The sequence below is a fragment of the Nerophis lumbriciformis genome, linkage group LG05 (assembly GCF_033978685.3).
Source record: "Nerophis lumbriciformis linkage group LG05, RoL_Nlum_v2.1, whole genome shotgun sequence".
In the NCBI taxonomy this organism is placed as follows: domain Eukaryota; kingdom Metazoa; phylum Chordata; class Actinopteri; order Syngnathiformes; family Syngnathidae; genus Nerophis; species Nerophis lumbriciformis.
Window position 1 is genome coordinate 9,881,577 of NC_084552.2, and position 22,465 is coordinate 9,904,041.

Sequence of the window (22,465 nt, forward strand, 5' to 3'; positions counted from 1 at the left end):
GACTGCCATCATATTGCAGTCTACACATATCTCTTCTGTGTGACTGCCATCATATTGCAGTCTACACTTATCTCTTATGTGTGACTGCCATCATATTGCAGTCTACACGTATCTCTTATGTGTGACTTCCATCATATCGCAGTCTACACGTAGCTCTTATGTGTGACTGCCGTCAAATTGCAGTCTACACGTATCTCTTATATGTGACTGCCATCATATTGCAGTCTACACGTAGCTCTTATGTGTTACTGCCGTCAGATTGCAGTCTGCACGTATCTCTTATGTGTGACTGCCATCATATACAGTCTACCCGTATTTATTATGTGTGACTGCCGTCATATTGCAATCTACACGTATCTCTTATGTGTGACTGACATCATATTGCAATCTACACATACAGTATCTCTTATGTGCGACTGCCATCATATTGCAGTCTACACGTATCTCTTATGTGTGACTGCCATCATATTGCAGTCTACACGTATCTCTTATGTGTGACTGCCATCATATTGCAGTCTACACATATCTCTTATGTGTGACTGGTCACAATTATCATTTCACCATGTACCAAATAAAATGGCTTCGAGGTCGGTAAGCACAACCAAAATTATTCCGTACATTAGGCACACCGGGTTATAAGGCGCACCGTCGAGTTTTGAGAAAATGAAAGGATTTTAAGTGCGCCTTTATAGTCCGGAAAATTGTCAGGTTCCAACACTGATGACATCTATTAATCAGACAAGAAGCAAGGAATCATGCCGAGACAGAGTTCAATTTGGCTCAATGAGGAGACACGTGTTTTGGGCTGGATTCTAGTTACAGATCCAAACTACGTTCTAATAGTCCAGCCCGCGTGCTTCCTCTATTTATTTGGGAGGTAAATGTTACATCACTGAAGCTGTCGCTGAGGGAAGGGGGTAATCTCGACAACTCCAGTTAGACACAATATATGATTATTAGAGATGCGCGATTTACGTACACAACCGCGGAGTCCGCGGATAAACCGCGGGTCGGGCGGGTAAAAATAGATTTTAAATAGATGCGGGCGGTTGGCGCTTGAACCAATTCGGAAATATATATACATAGTTAAATGTTGTTACCCACATACGAAAAACGAGCAGCACTCTTTGAAACAGTCAATTATTAATCAGGCACCGCGTCCCAGCAACAAGTGGCGCAAGTGAGCGCTCCTTCAGCGCAGCAGGGCGCATTTTAGAGGCCAGGTGCTCTCGCATGAATCCTGGCACTGTAGATGCCATTTTATTCCTGCATAGTGCTAACAAAAAAAAAAAGTAAGTAGACATACGGTTAGATATGTTAAACGAATTAGTCTACGTTACCTATAGGCTATACCAAATAAGCCCATGTCTAACCTATATTGAGTTCGGTCAGCTGAATAATTTTGATGGTTACGTGTTGTTTGGGCACACTACAATGCAAAGGAATTAAGGCAATTGCGTTGTTTATTGTTTTTTTTCTATTCGAGATATACTACTATGTGTGAATAATTATTTGGCCTCGCTTTCAAGTGAAGCGCATCTCCGATTGGCGACAATGTAAGGATATTTAGCCTGCTTTGTTTGTCGCGACCGTCTATTTTCATTATAATTCAAGTTTGATGATAAAGTGCAGTCTGATGGGTTTGATTTCCCCCCTTCAGCTTTGCCTTGGCCAATAAGTTGCAGGTAATTTATTATTATTATTTATTCAATTTATTTTTGTTTAAATAGAGATGACATACATATGTTATTGTATAATTTAAGTTTGTGCACGTGATTGACAGCCTAAGGCTTTTGAGGCACATTTTTTATTTATTTTTTTATTTCAACTTAAAAACGTATTAGCCTATGCCTACAACATAGGCTATGTGTTTATCATTATTTTCCTGCCGGTCGTTGACAATGGAGATTGTCTGATATTTTGTCATGGCTGCAGATCAATCAATAAAGGTTCATCTTTGTCGCAAAATTGTTCACTGTTTCACTGTGCACCCCGCCCTCGTCCCTATTTGAGCATTATAACGTTAACAAGTTAATATTCATTGAAATAAATTCAGAACATTTTTTTTACCCAACGAAAATATAGGCCTAGTATTTCTAAAACATTGTTTTAACTTCTTAAAAGCCTCGTTCTGCTTGCTGCAACTGCGCACACAAAGTGTGAGGAACGCACTCCTGATCTGAGGGCATTGGCAACAATAGTCAACACTTTCTTAATGGAAATGACAATAATATTATAATAATGATAAATAATATTATCACGCATTAATATGTCTTAGCCACTAATGCGTGGCCAAGAGATATTAATGCGTGGCACACATTGAATGTCTCTGCTGCATGGGATCAGTCTCCTTTCTTCAACAGGCAAAAGCTTTATAACCTCACTATTATGCTTGCATCGTGTATATTAGATATATAACAACTGGCGGATGGCGGGCGGGTGTGGTTTTGATAAAATGTTGGTTCGGGTGGATGCGGATGGTTGCCGACTTTTGTGATGCGGTTGCGGATGAAATAATTGCCTATACGCGCATCTCTAATGATTATACAAAAAATGCAAATGTGTCGACGCTGGTGATATCGCCTTGTCTCTGCTCTGTCTGCGTCACGGCGGTGTTCGCCCTTGGCAGTCAGCAGGCCGTTCCTGGACACAAACACTAATACCAGACTGGCTTGCAATCTTTTGGATTGCCAGCAATCGGCCTTTTAAGCATAAAAGTTGTGCGATAATACATCATACTTGCCAACCCTCCCGGATTTTCCGGGAGACTCCCGAAATTCAGCGCCTCTCCCGAAAACCTCCCGGGACAAATTTTCTCCCGAAAAACTCCCGAAATTCAGGCGGACCGGAGTGACGTGTTGACAACACACAACAACAGTGTCTACCGTAAAGCAGTTCGTCTGCCGTAAACAGCAATGTTGTGACACTTTTAAACAGGACAATACTGCCATCTACTGTACATGCATATGTGACCCACCCATAATGTGTCACATTTTTGTGTTGATTTATTTATTTTATTTTGTGGTTTGAATTTGTTTTTGGAGCTGTCATTACACATTTATCAGTATTCACATTGGTCAGTAGGGGGCAGTAGGGCGTTTCTTCCCAATTGAATGCTATCACCTGCAGACCGGAAGTGTCTTGTCATTCTGATGAGCGCGACCAGTCTGTGAATAATTGAAACGTCCTGTGTGCTTTTTCCTCCTCTATAACAGGTTAGTTTTGGTGAATCAACTCACTGAATAATATCCATGTGATCTTTATAAGTTTAAGTACACATTCTGATGGTGGAGCCTAACTCTAAAGTGTTTGTGAGTTGTAGTTTGTAAATGAACACTGAAATTCAAGTATTTATTGTATTTATATATATATATATATATATATATATATGTCTTAATAAGGTTATCCAAAAAATAGTGCTTGATACCGTAGTAGAGCGCAATATATGTATGTGTGGGGAAAAAAATCACATATATATATATATATATATATATAAAAAAAAAAATCACAAGGCTACTTCATCTCTACAGGCCTGTTTCATGAGAGGTTCCCTCAATCATCAGGAGATTTTTTTTTTAAATCTCCTGATGATTGAGGGAACCCCTCATGAAACAGGCCTGTAGAGATGAAGTATTCTTGTGATTTTTTTTCCCACACATACATATATATATATATATATATATATATATATATAGCTAGAATTCACTGAAAGTCAAGTATTTCTTATATATATATATATATATATATATATATCTTAGCCCCACCCCCGACCACGCCCCCGCCCCCACCCCCCACCTCCCGAAATCGGAGGTCTCAAGGTTGGCAAGTATGTAATACATACATAATTATTCTAACAAAAATACAGTACTTACTTACAATTTCTAAGGTGTATTCCTCTAACAGAGCACATCGAGCATTTTTGACGACTGAGAACTGATGAGGTTCAACGTCCCGCCCGTCCATTGAAGGTGTCCTGTCTTCTATCTCCTACTAGGCGATGATTTACAACAAAATCCTGCATCTGTCCACCTCCAACATGTCCATGGGGGAAATGACGCTGGGTCAGATCAACAACCTGGTCGCCATAGAGACCAACCAGCTCATGTGGTTCCTCTTCCTCTGCCCAAACCTGTGGGCCATGCCTGTGCAGGTCATTGGAAAAAACCACCAACGGCAGTCAAAATGTCAACTTCAATGAGGAACTTCTCCTCCTCGTAGATCGTGATGGGTGTTATTCTTCTCTACTACCTGCTGGGCTGGAGCGCCATGATCGGAGCGTCTGTCATCGTTCTCCTGGCTCCCGTCCAGTACCTCATCGCCACCAAGCTGGCCGACACGCAGAAGAGCACGCTGGTGAGCGTCATGGCGGGTCCGGCCTTTCCTCGACGACGCAACTCCATAAACCCCTGAGCGTTTGTCTCGCAGGAGCACTCCACGGATCGCCTGAAGAAGACCACGGAGATCCTGAAGGGCATCAAGCTGCTGAAGCTGTACGCCTGGGAGAACATCTTCTGTGGCAGCGTGGAGGAGACCCGGGGCAAGGAGCTGAAGAGTCTCAAGACGTTTGCCTTCTACACGTCCATGTCCAGTGAGACGACGACACAATGGCGGTTGCGACGTGCTCACATTCATGATCTTTTCTTGCCTTTTCAGTCTTCATGAACGCCGCTATTCCCATCGCCGCCGTGCTGGTGGTAAGCTGCTCTTCACATCCACAGTCCCACTTGACGTTCTGCGTGAACACCTCCGACGACTCCTTGCAGACCTTCGTCGTGCATCACATCATCAACAAACGCTGTCCGAGTCCTTCCGAGGCCTTCGCCGCTCTGGCGCTGTTCAACATCCTGGTCACGCCGCTCTTCCTGCTCTCCACCGTCGTCAGGTTCGCCGTCAAGGCGCTCGTCAGGTGGGTCTGCCTTCTTCCCGCCACCTCTCTTGTTGCTAGGCAGAATTAGACAAGTGTGTTGGTCGCAGTGTGCAGAAGCTGGGCGAGTTCCTCCAGAGCGACGAGATCGGAGACGACAGCTGGAGGAACGGAGAGATGGCCGTGCCCTCGGAGGGCGCCAAAAAGCACCCGGGGGTGGTGAGTGTGCACCTTGCACGCACACAAATGATGCATTTAGAGGGGAACTGCACTTTTTAGGGACCGCAATGTCCCTTTGGGACAGAGGACCCTATTGTAATTGTAAGGTTTTATTATTATTATTCCGCCGCCTCTTTGAGCTGTAATTTGACCCCCTTAACATGCTTCAAAACTCACCATATTTGACACACACATCAGGACTGGCAAAAAGTGCCATCTAATTAAAAAACTAAACCCCAAAACTCAAAATTGCGCTCTAGCGCCCCCTAGGACACAGACACAACCGCTCCTAGGAAGAAAACTCAGACAAAACTGCCTGTAACTTCCAGTAGGAATGTCTTAGAGACATGAAACAAAAACCTCTGTGTAGGTCTCACTTAGACCTACATTTCATATATTGACAACCCCCAGCAAAAATCATCAGGAAGTTTGCAATTCCCCCTTCAAAACAAAAGTTTTGTAAAAAAAAAAAACGGTCAAAAACACAGACAAAACTGCTTGTAACTTCCGGTACAAATGTCGTAGAGACATGAAACAAAAACCTCTATGTAGGTGTGCCTTAGACCTAGATTTCATACATTGACATCTTTTAGCAGAAAACAACAGGAAGTTGGCAATTCCCCCCTCAAAACAAAAATGTAGTAAAAACTGTCACTTTTGCCTCTTTGAGCTGTAATTTGACCCCCTTAACATGCTTCAAAACTCACCAAACTGGACACACACATCAGGACTGGCAAAAATTGCGATCTAATAAAAAACCCAACCCCAAAACTCAAAATTGCGCTCTAGTGCCCCCTAGGAAGAAAACACAGACACAACTGCTCCTAGGAAGAAAACTCAGACAAAACTGCCTGTAACTTCCAGTAGGAATGTCTTAGAGACATGAAACAAAAACCTCTGTGTAGGTCTCACTTAGACCTACATGTCATATATTGACAACCCCCAGCAAAAATCATCAGGAAGTTTGCAATTCCCCCTTCAAAACAAAAGTTTTGTAAAAAAAAAAACGGTCACCTTTTTTCAAACATTATCTCCTCTGAATGCGTTTGTCGTGTCGGCTTCAAACTAGCACAGGAGAGAGATTGAACCCTTCTAATTAAAAGTTGACCAAATAGTTTTAATAACTGCTCCGGTTTGGATTTTATGTGCCGTCACAGTCGGTCCCGTCCATAGCTGCTTGCAGCTTTAATTTGGAATTGTTCTTTATGTCAGACAAGCACACATATATTTTTTAGAGATGTCCTGATATTATCGGCCGATAAATGTTTTAAAATGTAATATCGGTAATTATCGTGTCTGTTTCAAAATTATCGGTATCGGTTTCAAAAAGTAAAATGTATGACTTTTTGAAACGCCGCTGTGTACACAGACGCAGAAAGAAGTACAGAGCGACAATAAACCTTACGGGCACTCCCTTCACGTGCCCGCTCAGTCACATAATATCTACGGCTTTTCACACACACAAGTGAATGCAAGACATACTTGGTCGACAGCCATACAGGTCACACTGAGGGTGGCGGTATAAACAACTTTAACACTGTTACAAATATGCGCCACACTGTGAACCCACACCAAACAAGAATGACAAACACATTTCGGGAGAACATAAACACAACATAAACATAAACACAACATAAACACAACAGAACAAACACCCAGAACCCCTTGCAGCACTAACTCTTCTGGGACGCTACAATATATACCCCCCGATACCCCTACCCCCCTACCTCAACCTCCTCATGCTCTCTCAGAGCATGTCCCAAATTACAAGCTGCTGTTTTGAGGGATGTTAAAAAAAAAAAAAAATGCACTTTGTGATTTCAATAATAAATATGGCAGTGCCATGTTGGCATTTTTTTCCATAACTTGAGTTGATTTATTTTGGAAAACCTTGTTACATTGTTTAAAGCATCCAGCGAGGCATCACAACAAAATTAGGCATAATAATGTGTTAATTCCACGACTGTATATATCGGTATCGGTTGATATCAGAATCGGTAATTAAGAGTTGGACAATATCGGGTATCGGCAAAAAAGCCATTATCGGACAGCTCTAACATTTTTCTTTTTTTATGCATTCTAACGTGTAAATAAACACTAGCAAAAGTCAGCTAACAGCGGGGTAGGGTTGTACAGTATACTGGTACTAGTATAGTATCACGATACTAATGAATCATATTCGGTTTTATACCGCCTCTAAAAAGTACCGGTCCACCCCACCCCACCCCTTTTTTTTTTAACAAGCATGACGACGCTTCGTCACGTCGTGCGCACACACACAGAGTACTTACAAGCAGACACAGTGTGTAGACAGAAAAGGGAGAATGGACGCATTTTGGTGTAAAAAGTAAAGATAAAGGTGAAGTTATAACACTGAAACACTCTCAGGAAGAGCTGCTTTAAGACATACAGCCATCCACATTTTAGCTACTTCTAAATCACTAATCCCGGCCTCCATGGTGACAAATAAATTTAGTTTCTTACAAGTAGTATTATCACTGGAGGACGAGGAATAGCTAAACATGCTTCACTACACACCGTAGGAGGATACAATAGCGCACCGGCGTCACAATGTAAACAAACGCCATGGGTGGATCTACACCTGACATCCACTGTAATGATACCAAGTACAAGAGCGTATCTAGTCGATTACATCTATATATTTTTAGCATCACAAAATCTTTTTTCCCTTTTTAAAAAATTCATTATGTTTATAAACTCAGGAAATACGTCTCTGGGCACATGAGGACTTTGAATATGACCAATGTATGATCCTGTAACTACTTGGTATCGGATCCATACCTAAATGTGTGGTATCATCCAAAACTAATGTCAAGTATCAAAGAAGAGAAGAATAAGTGATTATTACATTTTAACAGAAGTGTAGATAGAACAGAAAATAACTGATATTAACAGTAAATGAACAAGTAGATTAATAATCCATTTTTACAGTTTGTCCCTCATAATGTGGACAAATTAATAGAATGATAAACAACATAAAATGTTACTGCATAGACTAATTAGGAGTCTTTGTTTACTTACTACTAAAAGACAAGTTGTCTAGTATGTTCAACATTTTATTTAAGGACTAAATGACAATAATAAACATATGTTTCATGTACTCTAAGATTTTTTGTTCAAAAAAAGACAATAATGACATTTTTTGTGGTCCCCTTTTATTTAGAAAAGTACCGAAAAGTAACGAAATACATTTTGGTACCGGTACCGCTTAAGCCGGTGCCAAGCCTGCCACAGAACGTGACGTCACGTGCAATAAAGGTATCGAAATATGGTACTGTTTAATTTCACGTGAGTCGGTACCCGGTAGTACCAACAGAACTCGGTCGGTACCCATTCGTAGTCGCATGTGAGTCTACCGAGCAGATTGATGAGTTCCGTGTTCTGTCTCTCTCCCCCATAAACACGACGTGGTCCTGTCCTGAAGACCAAAGCCATCAACAGGAAGCAGCCCTTGCGGTACCAGATGGACAACTACGAGCAGCCGTCCAGGCGGCAGATGAGGCCCAGCGAGACGGAGGATGTGGCAGTAAAGGTCAGGAGATCTTTCACATTGGTGAAAAGAAAGCCTTTAAACCGGGGCTCGGCAACCCGTGGCTCTTTAGCACTGCCCCAGTGGCTCCCTGGAGCTTTTTTAAAACTGTATGAAAATGTAAAAAGATAATTTTGATAGTCATTTTGATAGTAGGCTAATATAACTAATATAGACACTTACATCATGTGTTGTCTTCATTATAACACTTATATAACACTTTTAAAGTCATTTTGATAGTAGGCTAATATAACTAATACAGACACTTACATCATGTGTTGTCTTCATTATAACACTTACCGTATTTTCCGCACTATAAGGCGCACCGGATTATTAGCCGCACCTTCTATGAATTACATATTTCATAATTTTGTCCACCAATAAGCCGCCCCGGACTAAAAGCCGCGCCTACGCTGCGCTAAAGTGAATGTCAAAAAAACGCTGCGCTAAAGTGAATGTCAAAAAAACAGTCAGATAGTTCAGTCAAACTTTAATAATATATTGAAAACCAGCGTTCTAACAACTCTGTCCCAAAATGTACGCAAATGTGCAATCACAAACATAGTAAAATTCAAAATGGTGTAGAGCAATAGTAACATAATGTTGCTCGAACGTTAATGTCACAACACACAAAATAAACATAGCGCTCACCTTCTGAAGTTATTCTTCATTCGTAAATCCTTCGAATTCTTCGTCTTCGGTGTCCGAATTGAAAAGTTGCGCTAGCGTGGGATCCAAAATGGCCGGTTCCGTCTCGTAGAAGTCATCGGGAGTCAGTGTCGCTGTTGTTCTGTGAATCCTGCCTTCCGGAAAGCTCGGACCACAGTTGTGACCGAAATATCTGCCCAAGCATTTACGATCCACTGGCAGATGTTGGCGTATGTCGTCCGAGGCTGTCTGCCCGTCTTAGTGAAGGTGTGTTCGCCTTCGGAGCTGTGTGAAAAAAGCCACCCGGCCTCTTCGCGTAAACTTCCCTTAACCACTCGCTCATCTTTTCTTCATCCATCCATCCCTTCGAGTTAGCTTTTATGATGACGCCGGCTGGAAAGGTCTCTTTTGGCAAGGTCTTCCTTTTGAATATCACCATGAGTGGAAGTTAGCATGGCAAGCTAGAACCACAGTGAAGGATGACTTCTCATTCCCTGTGGAGCGAATATTCACCGTACGTGCTCCCGTTCCACAGTGCGGTTCAGTTGCTGTGAAATACGGTAGTAATCCGTGTGCGGATGGAGAGATTGCGTCTTTTTATGACCCGGATCGTTTAGTAGGAGCCATTTTGTGGTCTTTACAGATGTAAACAGGAAATGAAACGTACGGTGATATCCGCGCGTTTTTTCTTCTTCTTCCGGGGGCGGGTGAAGCGCTTCCTGTTCTATGGGGGCGGGTGAAGCGCTTCCTGTTCTATGGGGGCGGGTGCTTTCCTTGGCGGTTGCTTGCGTAGAAGAAGAAGCGCTTCCTGTTCTACCGGGAAAAAAGATGGCGGCTGTTTACCGAAGTTGCGAGACCGAAACTTTATGAAAATGAATCGTAATAAAGCGCACCGGGTTATTAGGCGCACTGTCAGCTTTTGAGAAAAATTGTGGTTTTTAGGTGCGCCTTATAGTGCGGAAAATACGGTATATAAGACTTTTAAAGTCATTTTGATAGTAGGCTAATATAGTATTGTCTTCATTATAACACCTATATAAGACTTTTACAGTCATTTTGACAGTAGGCTAATATAACTAATATAGACACTTACATCATGTGTTGTCTTCACTATAACACTTATATAAGACTTTTAAAGTCATTTTGATAGTAGGCTAATATAGACACTTACATCATGTGTTGTTTTCATTATAACACTTATATAAGACTTTTAAAGTCATTTTAAAAGTAGGCTAATATGGACACATGTGTTGCCTTCATTATAACACTTACATAAGACTGCTAAAGTCATTTTGATAGTAGGCTAATATAGTTAATATAGACACTTACATCATGTGTTGCATTCATTATAACACCTATATAAGAATTTTAAAGTAATTTTGATAGTAGGCTAATAAAGACACTTATATCATGTGTTGTCTTCATTATAACACTTATATAAGACTTTTAAAGTCATTTTGATAGTAGGCTAATATAACTAATATAGACACATCATGTGTTGTCTTCATTATAACACTTATATAAGACTTTTAAAGTCAGTTTGATAGTAGGCTAATATAGTGTTGTCTTCATTATAACACTTATATAAGACTTTTAAAGTCATTTTGATAGTAGGCTAATATAGCTGATATAGACACTTACATCATGTGTTGCCTTCATTATAACACTTATATAAGACTTTTAAAGTAATTTTGATAGTAGGCTAATATAGACACTTACATCATGTGTTGTCTTCATTATAACACTTATATAAGACTTTTAAAGTCATTTTGATAGTAGGCTAATATAGCTAATATAGACACTTACATCATGTGTTGTCTTCATTATAACACTTATATAAGAATTTTAAAGTAATTTTGATAGTAGGCTAATATAGACACTTACATCATGTGTTGTCTTCATTATAACACTCATATAAGACTTTTAAAGTCATTTTGATAGTAGGCTAATATAACTAATATAGACACATCATGTGTTGTCTTCATTATAACACTTATATAAGACTTGTAAAGTAATTTTGATAGTAGGCTAATATAGTGTTGTCTTCATTATAACACTTATATAAGACTTTTAAAGTCATTTTGATAGTAGGCTAATATAGTTAATATAGACACTTACATCATGTTGTCTTCATTATAAGACTTTTAAAGTCATTTTGATAGTAGGTTAATGTAGCTCATATATCCATCCATCCATTTTGTACCGCTTATTGCCTTTTGGGGTAGCGGGGGGCGCTGGAGCCTATCTCGGCTACAATCGGGCGGAAGGCGGGGTACACCCTGGACAAGTCGCCACCTCATCGCAGATAGCTCATACAGACACTTACATCATGTGTTGCCTTCATTATAGCACTTGTAAAGACTTTTTAAAATCATTTTGATAGTAGGCTAATATAAAGTTAAAGTACCAATGATTGTCACACACCCACACACTAGGTGTGGCGAAATTATTCTCTGCATTTGACCCATCACCCTTGATCACCCCCTGGGAGGCGAGGGGAGCGGTGAGCAGCAGCGGTGGCCGCGCCCGGGAATCATTTTTGGTGATTTAACCCCCAATTCCAGCCCTTGATGCTGAGTGCCAAGCAGGGAGGTAATGGCTCCCATTTTTATAGTCTTTGGTATGACTCGGCCGGGGTTTTGAACTCACAACCTAGCTAATATAGACACTTACATCATGTGTTGTCTTCATTATAACACTTATATAAGACTTTTAAAGTCATTTTGATAGTAGGCTAATATAGACACTTACATCATGTGTTGTCTTCATTATAACACTTATATAAGACTTTTAAAGTCATTTTGATAGTAGGCTAATATAGACACTTACATCATGTGTTGTCTTCGTTATAACACTTATATAAGACTTTTAATGTAATTTTGATAGTAGGCTAATATAGACACTTACATCATGTGTTGTCTTCATTATAATACTTATATAAGACTTTTAAAGTCATTTTGATAGTAGGCTAATATAGACACTTACATCATGTGTTGTCTTCATTATAACACTTATATAAGACTTTTAAAGTCATTTTGATAGTAGGCTAATATAGACACTTACATCATGTGTTGTCTTCATTATAACACTTATATAAGACTTTTAAAGTCATTTTGATAGTAGGCTAATATAGACACTTACATCATGTGTTGTCTTCATTATAACACTTATATAAGACTTTTAAAGTCATTTTGATAGTAGGCTAATATAGACACTTACATCATGTGTTGTCTTCATTATAACACTTATATAAGACTTTTAATGTAATTTTGATAGTAGGCTAATATAGACACTTACATCATGTGTTGTCTTCATTATAATACTTATATAAGACTTTTAAAGTCATTTTGATAGTAGGCTAATATAGACACTTACATCATGTGTTGTCTTCATTATAACACTTATATAAGACTTTTAAAGTCATTTTGATAGTAGGCTAATATAGACACTTACATCATGTGTTGTCTTCATTATAACACTTATATAAGACTTTTAAAGTCATTTTGATAGTAGGCTAATATAGACACTTACATCATGTGTTGTCTTCATTATAACACTTATATAAGACTTTTAAAGTCATTTTGATAGTAGGCTAATATAGACACTTACATCATGTGTTGTCTTCATTATAACACTTATATAAGACTTTTAATGTAATTTTGATAGTAGGCTAATATAGACACTTACATCATGTGTTGTCTTCATTATAATACTTATATAAGACTTTTAAAGTCATTTTGATAGTAGGCTAATATAGACACTTACATCATGTGTTGTCTTCATTATAACACTTATATAAGACTTTTAAAGTCATTTTGATAGTAAGCTAATATAGACACTTGCATCATGTGTTGTCTTGTATGAGGCTTTTAATTTTTTGCGGCTCCAGACATTTTTGTTGTTATTTTTTTTCCCGTCTACTATTGCTCTTTTAACATTTTGGGTTGCCGACCGCAGCTTTAAACCTTCAATCAGCTGAGATGGGCGTGGTGTGGCGTGGGTCCAGCATGGATGCAAGGTGCACGAGGCAGCATCATTCCAACAGTGTCTACTTGAAACGCTAACGAAGTGACGCTCATCAACAGCTGTTTCCTATCGGGGGGGGCGTGCATGTGAACTCTTCTCAGGATTCACATGAGAACGTCTTGCCCCGTGCGTGGCCTCAGCGAAGGCGGCTCTTCCTGTCTCATCCCCGCGGGGCGACGCCGCCAGCCCGGCGACGGCCCGCTCGTTAGGAGAATGAGTCAGGGGCGGGGGGGGGTGTCTGCTGGTCACATGATCTCAGCGCGTGACATTGTCTCCTCGGAAGCATCCTGTGGCCTCCTGGTTTGGAGGGTCTCGGACCGCTCCGGCTCGGTCCCCGAGCTGCTGACCTGGGCCCGGGTCAAAACCGCCATGCGAGTAGTCAGACTGGGAAAGCCATCTCTCAGTGGATCACGTGGGGGGGGCCGGGGGGGGGCAAACGCTGTCAAGCACTTCTTACGTTTGCTAGAACATGACCTCCTTAATTTCATGCCTCGCTTCCGTTGTTGTTGATCTCTTCTCCGCCGCTTCCCTCCCATCCCCACTTTTGCGTCACGTCCAAACGGCTGCACTCATGGACAAAAGTATTGGGACACAAATAACAACTGAAGTGCCCGAGTAAAGAGGACCGATCATGCAAAAACAACTTTTCTTACCCAATGGTACCTGTTTTTGTGTATTAGGGATCCATCCATTTTCTACCGCTTGTCCCTTTTTGGGGTCGCGGGGGGGTGCTGGAGCCTATCTCAGCTGCATTCAAGCGGAAGGCGGGGTACACCCTGGACAAGTCGCCACTTCATCACAGGGCCAACATAGATAGGCTGCAAAAAGTGAAATCTAAGTAAATTGAAATATGTCATATAAGAATGATATTTGCTTATTTTATGTCTGATAAGATAATTCTTCTCACTAAGCAGATTTTATGTTAGTGTTTTACTTGTTTTAAGCAGTGACGTGCAGTCATGGAAAGAAAAAAAAAGTAAAAAAAAAAAAAAAAAAAAATTGTTATATGTATCCAGTGATTATACTATAAAGTTATTTTCCATTTAACTTCACCAGTTTTAGATTATTTTTATTCAAAATCGCTGAATTTTCACATTTGCCGTTCAAATACTGAGAAGAGACGGTGCGGTGAACAGCACCCAGTTGAGGCACGTCACTCAGTGCCGCAACATGGATTCCGGACTCGGCTAACTGCTGGCCTGCTGTGCAGTGAGACCGTATTGCTATATGAACTATATTATACATTTCCATAGTTTAGTTAGCTGAGGTATATAATGTACAGTGTATTTTGTCAACAACTGTATGTTTGTAACGTATTTCTTGTGCTGAGCGATCATAAAACGGCTGCAAAAGACGCACTGGCTGAGGCTCGCCTCCTGCACCCTCGCCGTAGAATTGTTATATCAACTAAAGCCCACACTTAAACTTTCCAAGTGCAAGATTGAATCTATTTTAAAAAAATATTTCATAAGAAGTCAAAAAGTGCAAAAACAATAATGTTCGTGTTGGAGGAGTTGTGAATGACTGCAGGGAAACAACATTAGGTACACCTGCAGACTGCAGGTGTACCTAATTCACAACTCCTCCAACACGAACATTATTGTTTTTGCACTTTTTGGCTTCTTATTAAATAACTTTTGTAACCTATTTTCATGGGCTTTCCTCTTTGTGATGTTAAGTTCCTGTTATGCGCTGTTATACAGTATTTGCCTTGAGCTCTTATTTTGAAGGCGCTAAGAGCGGAAGTGATGTCACGTTGCGGAGGTTTTTGAAAGAAGGTAAATAAAGTGGTCCTGGTGTAAACTGGAGCCTCCGTGTTTGTTATTTTGTAGTTTCATACAGTATAGGCGACATTTATAAACCCTCGGTTACACTTTTTTAAATAGATTCAATCTTGCACGTGGAAAGTTTAAGTGAGGGCTTTAGTTGCGGCGCATGGACTTAATTTCTAAGTAAAGGTAAGACCATAATAACGTTTTTTTAATTAAATGTGCTTTTTTGTCTGCTACAGTTTGTATGTGTAAAGTTAAAGTTAAGTTAAAGTACCAATGATTGTCACACACACACTAGGTGTGGTGAAATTTGTCCTCTGAATTTGACCCATCCCCTTGATCACCCCCTGGGAGGTGAGGGGAGCAGTGGGCAGCAGCGGCGCTGCGCCTGGGAATCATTTTTGGTGATTTAACCCCCAATTCCAAGCCTTGATGCTGAGTGCCAAGCAGGGAAGAATGCTGGTATGAGCTTTTAAACATAACTCGTTAACTGCTGCCAATCAAATGGTGAATAAGATACTCTTTAGGGTTCATTTGTTTGTAAATCTGACTGTGATGAAGTCAGTGCCTCACCAGCCATCAACCTCACCGCACGTCACTGGTTTTAAGTGTTTTGGTCCTTAATGATCTCAGTAAAATATTACAGCTTGTTGCTGAGATGTGATGACCTATATTGAGTAAAACATGCTTGAAACTAGAATATCAAGTGTTGCAAAGCTGTGTCATCAACACTCACAAGTATAAAACTACTTTTTCAAAGTAATCATTTCTTATTTCAAGCATGAAAAAAAAATCATGACTTTGACACAATTGTGTCTCATAATTAAAACAGATGACAGCCAAATGGACTTTGCTGTTTTATTTTCAATGAAACAATAGAAAATAGGTACTCATATAGTAGTACAGTTGGCACAGTACAGTAAACTGACAGTTAATATTTAAACATTTAACATGGGCAGTAATTGACTGAAAGAGCACGCACTTGGCGCGATGATGTCATGTTATCGATGGAAAAATGCATTTTGAGACAATATGATTTGCCTGAGCGGCTAGGAGACCCCGAGAGTAACAAGCGGTTGCCTTGTTGAATTTCCATTAAGAACAATAAATTAGTTTTTAGTATAAGTTTGCTGGTTTCAAGAAATGTAATGCCGAGGGCATATCATTATGTCAAGATAATGGCACTAGCATTTACTTAATTTAAGAATATTTGTCAACATATTGAGCAAAAAGGTTTCTTTTTTTTTCTACCAAGAAAAGTACACTTGTTATTAGTGAGAATATACTTATTTTAAGGTATTTTTGGGTTCATTGAAGTTAGCTAATTTTACATGTTTTGGAAAGTCTTGACAAGCCAAATTTTCTTGTTCTATTGACAGATAATTTTGCTTAGTTCAAGTAAAATACCCCTCATTTTTGTATTTTTTTTCTTGTTTTTGAACTCTGACTTTTTGCAGTGTAGACAGACATTATTCACACTCACATTCACACACTAGGGCCAATTTAGTGTTGCCAATCAACCTATCCCCAGGTGCATGTTTTTGGAGGTGGGAGGGGCCTATCCCCAGGTGCTAATTTTTGGAGGTGGGAGGGGCCTATCCCCAGGTGCATGTCTTTGGAGGTGGGAGGAAGCCGGAGTACCCGGAGGGAACCCACACAGTCACGGAGAGAACGTGTAAACTCCATACAGAAAGATCCCGAGCCCGGGATTGAACCCAGGACTACTCAGGACCTTCGTACTGTGAGGCACATGCACTAACTAACCCCTGTTCCACCGTGCTGCCCCTGTATTAGGGATCTAAGTCCCCAAAATTTGAAATCAAACCATTGCAGAGAAATGTATTAAACAATCCTGACTTCACAGGGCAGCACGGTGAAAGAGGGGTTAGTGCGTCTGCCTCACAATACGAAGGTCCTGGGTTCGATCCTGCGCTCGGGATCTTTCTGTGTGGAGTTTGCATGTTCTCCCCGTGACTGCGTGGGTTCCCTCCGGGTACTCCGACTTCCTCCCACCTCCAAAAATATGCACCTGGGGATAGGCCCCTCCCACCTCCAAAGACATGCACCTGGGGATAGGTTGATTGGCAACACTAAATGGTCCCTAGTTTGTGAATGTGAGTGTGAATGTTGTCTGTCTATCTGTGTTGGCCCTGTGATGAGGTGGCGACTTGTCCAGGGTGTACCCCGCCTTCCGCCTGATTGTAGCTGAGATAGGCTCCAGCGCCCCCCGCGACCCCTAAGGGAAAAGCGGTAGAAAATGGATGGGATAAAATCTTGCCTTCTTTCATACTTCTTCCAAACCAGCCGTCTGTCCTGTGACGTTTTCGGCCCTGTCGTCTCCATATATGGTAAAGATTCACCCAAATTGCTTTAATTTACCGTATTTTCCGGACCATAGGGCGCACTGCCAATGAATGGTCTACTTTCGATCTTTTTTTTCCCACATATAAGGCGCACCGGATTATAAGGCACATTAAAGGAGTTTTATTTATTTTATTTTTTTCTAAATGTAAAAGACTTCCTTGTGGTCTACATAACATGTAATGGTAGTTCTTTGGTCAAAATGTTGCATAGATGATGTTTTACACATCATCTTCAAGTCACTTTCTGACAGTCACTTCGGAATGCGCCGTTTTGTGGGCGGTCTTATTTACGTGCTTCCACTTCGACAGCGTCTTCTCTTTGTTGTCGCGGTGTAGCGTGCAAGGACGAGAGTGGAAGAAGTGTCAAAAGATGGCGCTAACTGTTTTAATGACATTCAGACTTTACTTCAATCAATAACGGAGCAGCATCTCCTCATCTGTGGCTCACTCGTGCAACAACAACGCCCGAAATGTGTCCCGTGAAAAACAGGAACTCTCTAATAACTAAAGTTCCTTGGGTGAATAATGTCAACTCACTACACCGGTATGTTTTAGTGCTTTCATGGCGAGTTTACTGACAGATATAAGTAAGAACTTTACACTACTTTTGTCACGTTCAAACACTGAGGACATCTATTAAACAAGACAAAAGGCAAGGAATCAAACAGAGACAGAATTCAATTTGGACTCAATATTGAGGAGAGACATGGCCACTGCACTCTCTGTACAGTCCTGCACCACGCTCTGACGAAGAAGGTTTTCGTCTCCTCATTTATTCAGATGTTCAATGTTCACGCACCAACACATGTCACAGCAGGAATGGGAAGTATGTAAAACAGTCATTGTTTTCGGTCGCTTTGAAGACCAAGAAGAGGATTTCTTGGGCTTGGGCTCTTCCTGGATCCAGCTGGGGCAGGTGTTGGAGGACAATGGATAACCCCTCCCGTCTCCTGACCACAGCAACTTCAAGAGGGCAGCGGGTCGTAAATAGCGTTGACCTCGGTTACCAATTAGTTGGAAGAGAGTTTGTGAAATACTTCAGAGAGAGTTCGTTTAACACTTCAAAGAGAGTTCCTCTGGAAGTTGAGCAGATCCTGCCATCTGTCCGTGTTGAAATCACAGTGGCGTTTCACGAGCCTTCTTCCTCTTGTTAGGCCTCGAAAGACAGCATTCATAATACAACGTTTCTTTTGTGATAACTTACAAACAATTATTCCAACAACTTTATATTAGAAATGGCAACAGTGGAGGATGAATGTCACATAACAAGAAGATAGAGAAAAAGAAGAAGCTTATTGACTACGGTGTCGGCACGGACTACAAAGGCGGATGCGCGCACATTTTCAGAACTTATGCAGATCCCAAATACAGATCAGCAGGTACCAGAAGGTAAGAAAAGTTGATTTTGCATAATATTGCGAAACAAAATGCTAGATAATATGTCTTACCTTATACACACACCATAATAATACTCCTATGTTGAAGCACAGTACAATCCATCAAGAGGTGTGGCTTCATAGCTTACCAAAGTCCTACTAAAATATTTTGATAGATTTTTGAGCACCGTGTGTAATGTTCTATATTTTCAATGGAACATAACATTTTGGTGTTGTTTACTTGAGTCATATTGCAGTCTACACGTATCTCTTATGTGTGACTGCCATATACCATGTACCAAATAAAATTGCTTCGAGGTCGGTAAGCAAGACCAGACTTATTCCATACATTCGGCGCACCGGGTTATAAGGCGCACTGTCGAGTTTTGAGGGAAAAAAAGGATTTTAAGGGCGTCTTATAGTCCGGAAAATACATGTTTTTTTTCTGTCAAAATGGAAAAAAATAATACATTTAATAAGATAATATAAAGTACTTTAACGACGCATATTATTTCCAGGCTTTCGAGGGCCAAATAAAATGACGTGGCCCTTGAGTTTGACATGTGTGATATGGGATGTTGTGCATGTGGGGAAAGTCACTCAAAACTAGTGGTGGTAGAAGCAATATTGCACAATGAAAGGGAAAAACTACAAAACATGGGAGGCGACGATAGTTCCATCAGTGTGAGAGTGTGGTGTGACTTTGCCTTTTTGAAAGGGATTGTTTTCAGAGGGAGCCAAAAACTGGCTTGAAGATAGGTCTGTAAAACAAAGTATATGCAATGTTTTAAAGAACTGTCAGGTTCAAACACTGATGACATCTATTAAACAGACAAAGAAGCAAGGAATTAAACAAAGACAGGATTAAATTGAGCTCAATTGAGGAGAAACGTCTGGGACTGTACTCCTTGTACAGTCTTCCACCACACTCTGACAAAAGATTGTACGCCTCCTCTTTTATTTGGACTTTCCCTGATTACATGGCAACAGCTGTTTCCAAAGGAAGGGGGGTCGTAAACAGCCGTCGCCTTTGGTTACAAAACAGTTCAAAGAAAAGGTGCCTGGAGGGGGGGTCAGGTCCTGCTTCCTCTCCGCTTTGTAGATCTTGGTTCAAGACAAAATCTTCCTGTGGATTACAATACATCAAAGAAACCGACACCTTTATGTCGCTTCCCATCCTACACAGTGGAGTTTTACAAGCCTTTTGATTGGTTAGATCAAAGGCAGCTTTTGTCTGATCGCCGGGAACTCATGGAAACACAAGGTTTTGTGATAACTTGGATACAATTATTCTGACATGAACCACCTTTAATTGTTATGTAGACCACAAGGACGTGTTTTAAATGTGGGGAAAAAATCATAATATGACCTGTTAGAATAATTGTTTCTAAATGATCACAAAAACTTTGTATTAGATTGTGTTCCTGACAAAAAGACAAAAGGCTGTCTTTTGAAACCTACCAAGAGTAAGGCTCGTAAAACTCCACTGTGTAGTGGGGGGGAGAAGCAAGATGAAGGTGTTCCTGTGTTATTTCATGTATGGTAATCAACAGAAGGATGTTGTTCTGGCCCAAGGACTTCAAAGCGGACAGATGGCAGGATCTGCCCAATTTCCAAACAAACTCTTTTTGACGTATTTTAGGAACTCTTTTCGAACTATTTTACGACCTTTTCTTTTGAACTGTTCGGTAACCAAAGGTAACGCTGTTTACGACCCACTTCCCTCTGGAAGCAGCTGTGGTCAGGTGGGGGGAGAAAGTCAAATAAAGCAGGAGGAGTGCAATCTTTTGGCAGAGCCTGCTGGAGATTGTAGAAGGATACAATGTCCGGGCGACTCTCCTCAATATATTGAGTCCAAATTGAATTATGTCTCTGTTTAATTCTTTGCCTCTTGTATGGCGTCACATTAGTGCCAAAAATCCGAGCGCATAAAAACTGTTATCGCGCGCTGATTCTCTACTTCGTGCGCGCGCGACACCCTTTTGCGCGCGCGCGGTGCCTTTTTGTGCGCCCGCGGTGCCTTTCTGTGCGCGCGCGGTGCCTTTCTGCGCGCGCGCGACGCCTTTCTGCGTGCTCTCTGTGTACTGCTGGCATCTCTCCTCGCGCTGTCATGTTTCTTTTTGGCACTTTGGGGGCGGGTATGCTTAGACGGCCCCTCCTTTCTGATTGGCTGTGAGCATTTTTCATATGACCAATCATTCTCCAGTGTAGCAACGTTGTAGCCATCTTACCTCGGACAGCTAGCCTCAATCATTACATTGATGTCAATGGTACATGTACTAATTAAATTACCATAACTTGCTCGATTTTCGACCAATTTACAAACGTTTTGCCTTGTTACAAATCTTATTACATGTAGATATGACATAGGATGCTGTACCTGTTGAAATTACCTCTTTCGCTTTAAAAAAAAAAAAAAAACTTAATTGTGCAACATAGTTGTGTAGGGTCAGTGTTAGTCAGTTCTCTGATTATTTTAAACTGTTTCAGAATACATTATTAAAAGCTATTTTTAACATTTTAAAAACAAAATTCAAAGATTATTTCATAAATTTTATGGCTGAATCAAAAGAAATTCCATAAATTAGAAAACAAATGTTCAAGAATAAGTGAAAATATAAAATAATGTTATGGTTGGATGTTATTGCTGGTGGACCAGTTTTGGCTCAAAGATGTGATTATGGTGTTTGTTGTCTTATTATTGTCTTGTTAACTCAACTTTTAGCATTGTCTGTTCCTTTTTTATCTCCACCATTTCAGCGTGATTGTGCTCGACTGATTTTTTCAGCTCTGAAACGTCAGTTTTTAGTTCATTAAAAATGTCCAGTTTTCCAAGTTTTTCAACCATAGCTTGCAACATTTTTCGATCGTCCGGAGTAAACGTTGCATTTTCGTCCAAATCGCTGGAGGACAATTGATCACGGCCGCGTTTAGACTCCTTTGATCCGCGTCGAGGCATGGATGCAGGGGAACAATGAGTCACTCTGCACATTTTGTATTACCCTGTATTGTGTTTATGTGGTATGAAATAACCTTCATCAGCGCGCGACATTTTTTTATCCACTTCTTCCTCCGTAAATCTTGATACATATTGACCATGACCCGCCCTGCTATACTTCTGATTGGCTCTGAGCATTTTTCTGCATTTTTCGCCTGACCAATCAGAAAGAAGGGGCCGTCTAAGCATACCCGCCCCCAAAGTGCCAAAAAGAAACATGAGAGCGCGAGGAGAGATGCCAGGAGTACACAGAGAGCGCGCAGAAAGGCGTCGCGCGCACGCAGAAAGGCACCGCGCGCGCGCAGAAAGTCACCGCGCGCGCGCAAAAAGGCACCGCGCGCACACAGAAAGGCACCGCGCACGCGCAAAAAGAAACCACGCGCGCGCAAAAGGGTGTCACGCGCGCGCACGAAGTGGAGAATCAGCGCGCGATAACAGTTTTTATGCGCTCGGATTTTTGGCACTAATGTGACGCCATACTCTTGTCTTGTTTCATAGATGTCATCAGTGTTTGAACCTGACATGACCCCTTTTTAAAGAGCTTTGTCCCAATACTTTTGTCTATTGTCTTCCAGCTCCAAGTGCTTTTATTTTGGCTAATGGACATGCCTTTGTGGGTCAGTGTCATTTGGAGAAGGATCTGCTGCGT

At 40.9% G+C, this 22,465-nt stretch overlaps 1 protein-coding gene across 11 annotated transcripts in view; it reads left to right on the top strand.

Moving 5' to 3' along the window:
* Positions 1-22,465, top strand: part of abcc9 (ATP-binding cassette, sub-family C (CFTR/MRP), member 9) — a 115,304-nt gene that overhangs the window by 34,776 nt on the left and 58,063 nt on the right. For all 11 annotated transcript variants that reach the window (XR_009815322.2, XR_009815323.2, XM_061961300.1 and 8 more), the window contains 7 exons: positions 3,995-4,150; positions 4,219-4,353; positions 4,426-4,588; positions 4,654-4,694; positions 4,764-4,906; positions 4,975-5,083; positions 8,529-8,636. Coding sequence is in view for 9 of the 11 variants with exons in the window: in XM_061961300.1 (XP_061817284.1) it covers positions 3,995-4,150; positions 4,219-4,353; positions 4,426-4,588; positions 4,654-4,694; positions 4,764-4,906; positions 4,975-5,083; positions 8,529-8,636 (855 nt within the window). In the remaining 2 variants the exon portion in view is untranslated. The remainder of the gene's footprint in view (positions 1-3,994; positions 4,151-4,218; positions 4,354-4,425; positions 4,589-4,653; positions 4,695-4,763; positions 4,907-4,974; positions 5,084-8,528; positions 8,637-22,465) is intronic.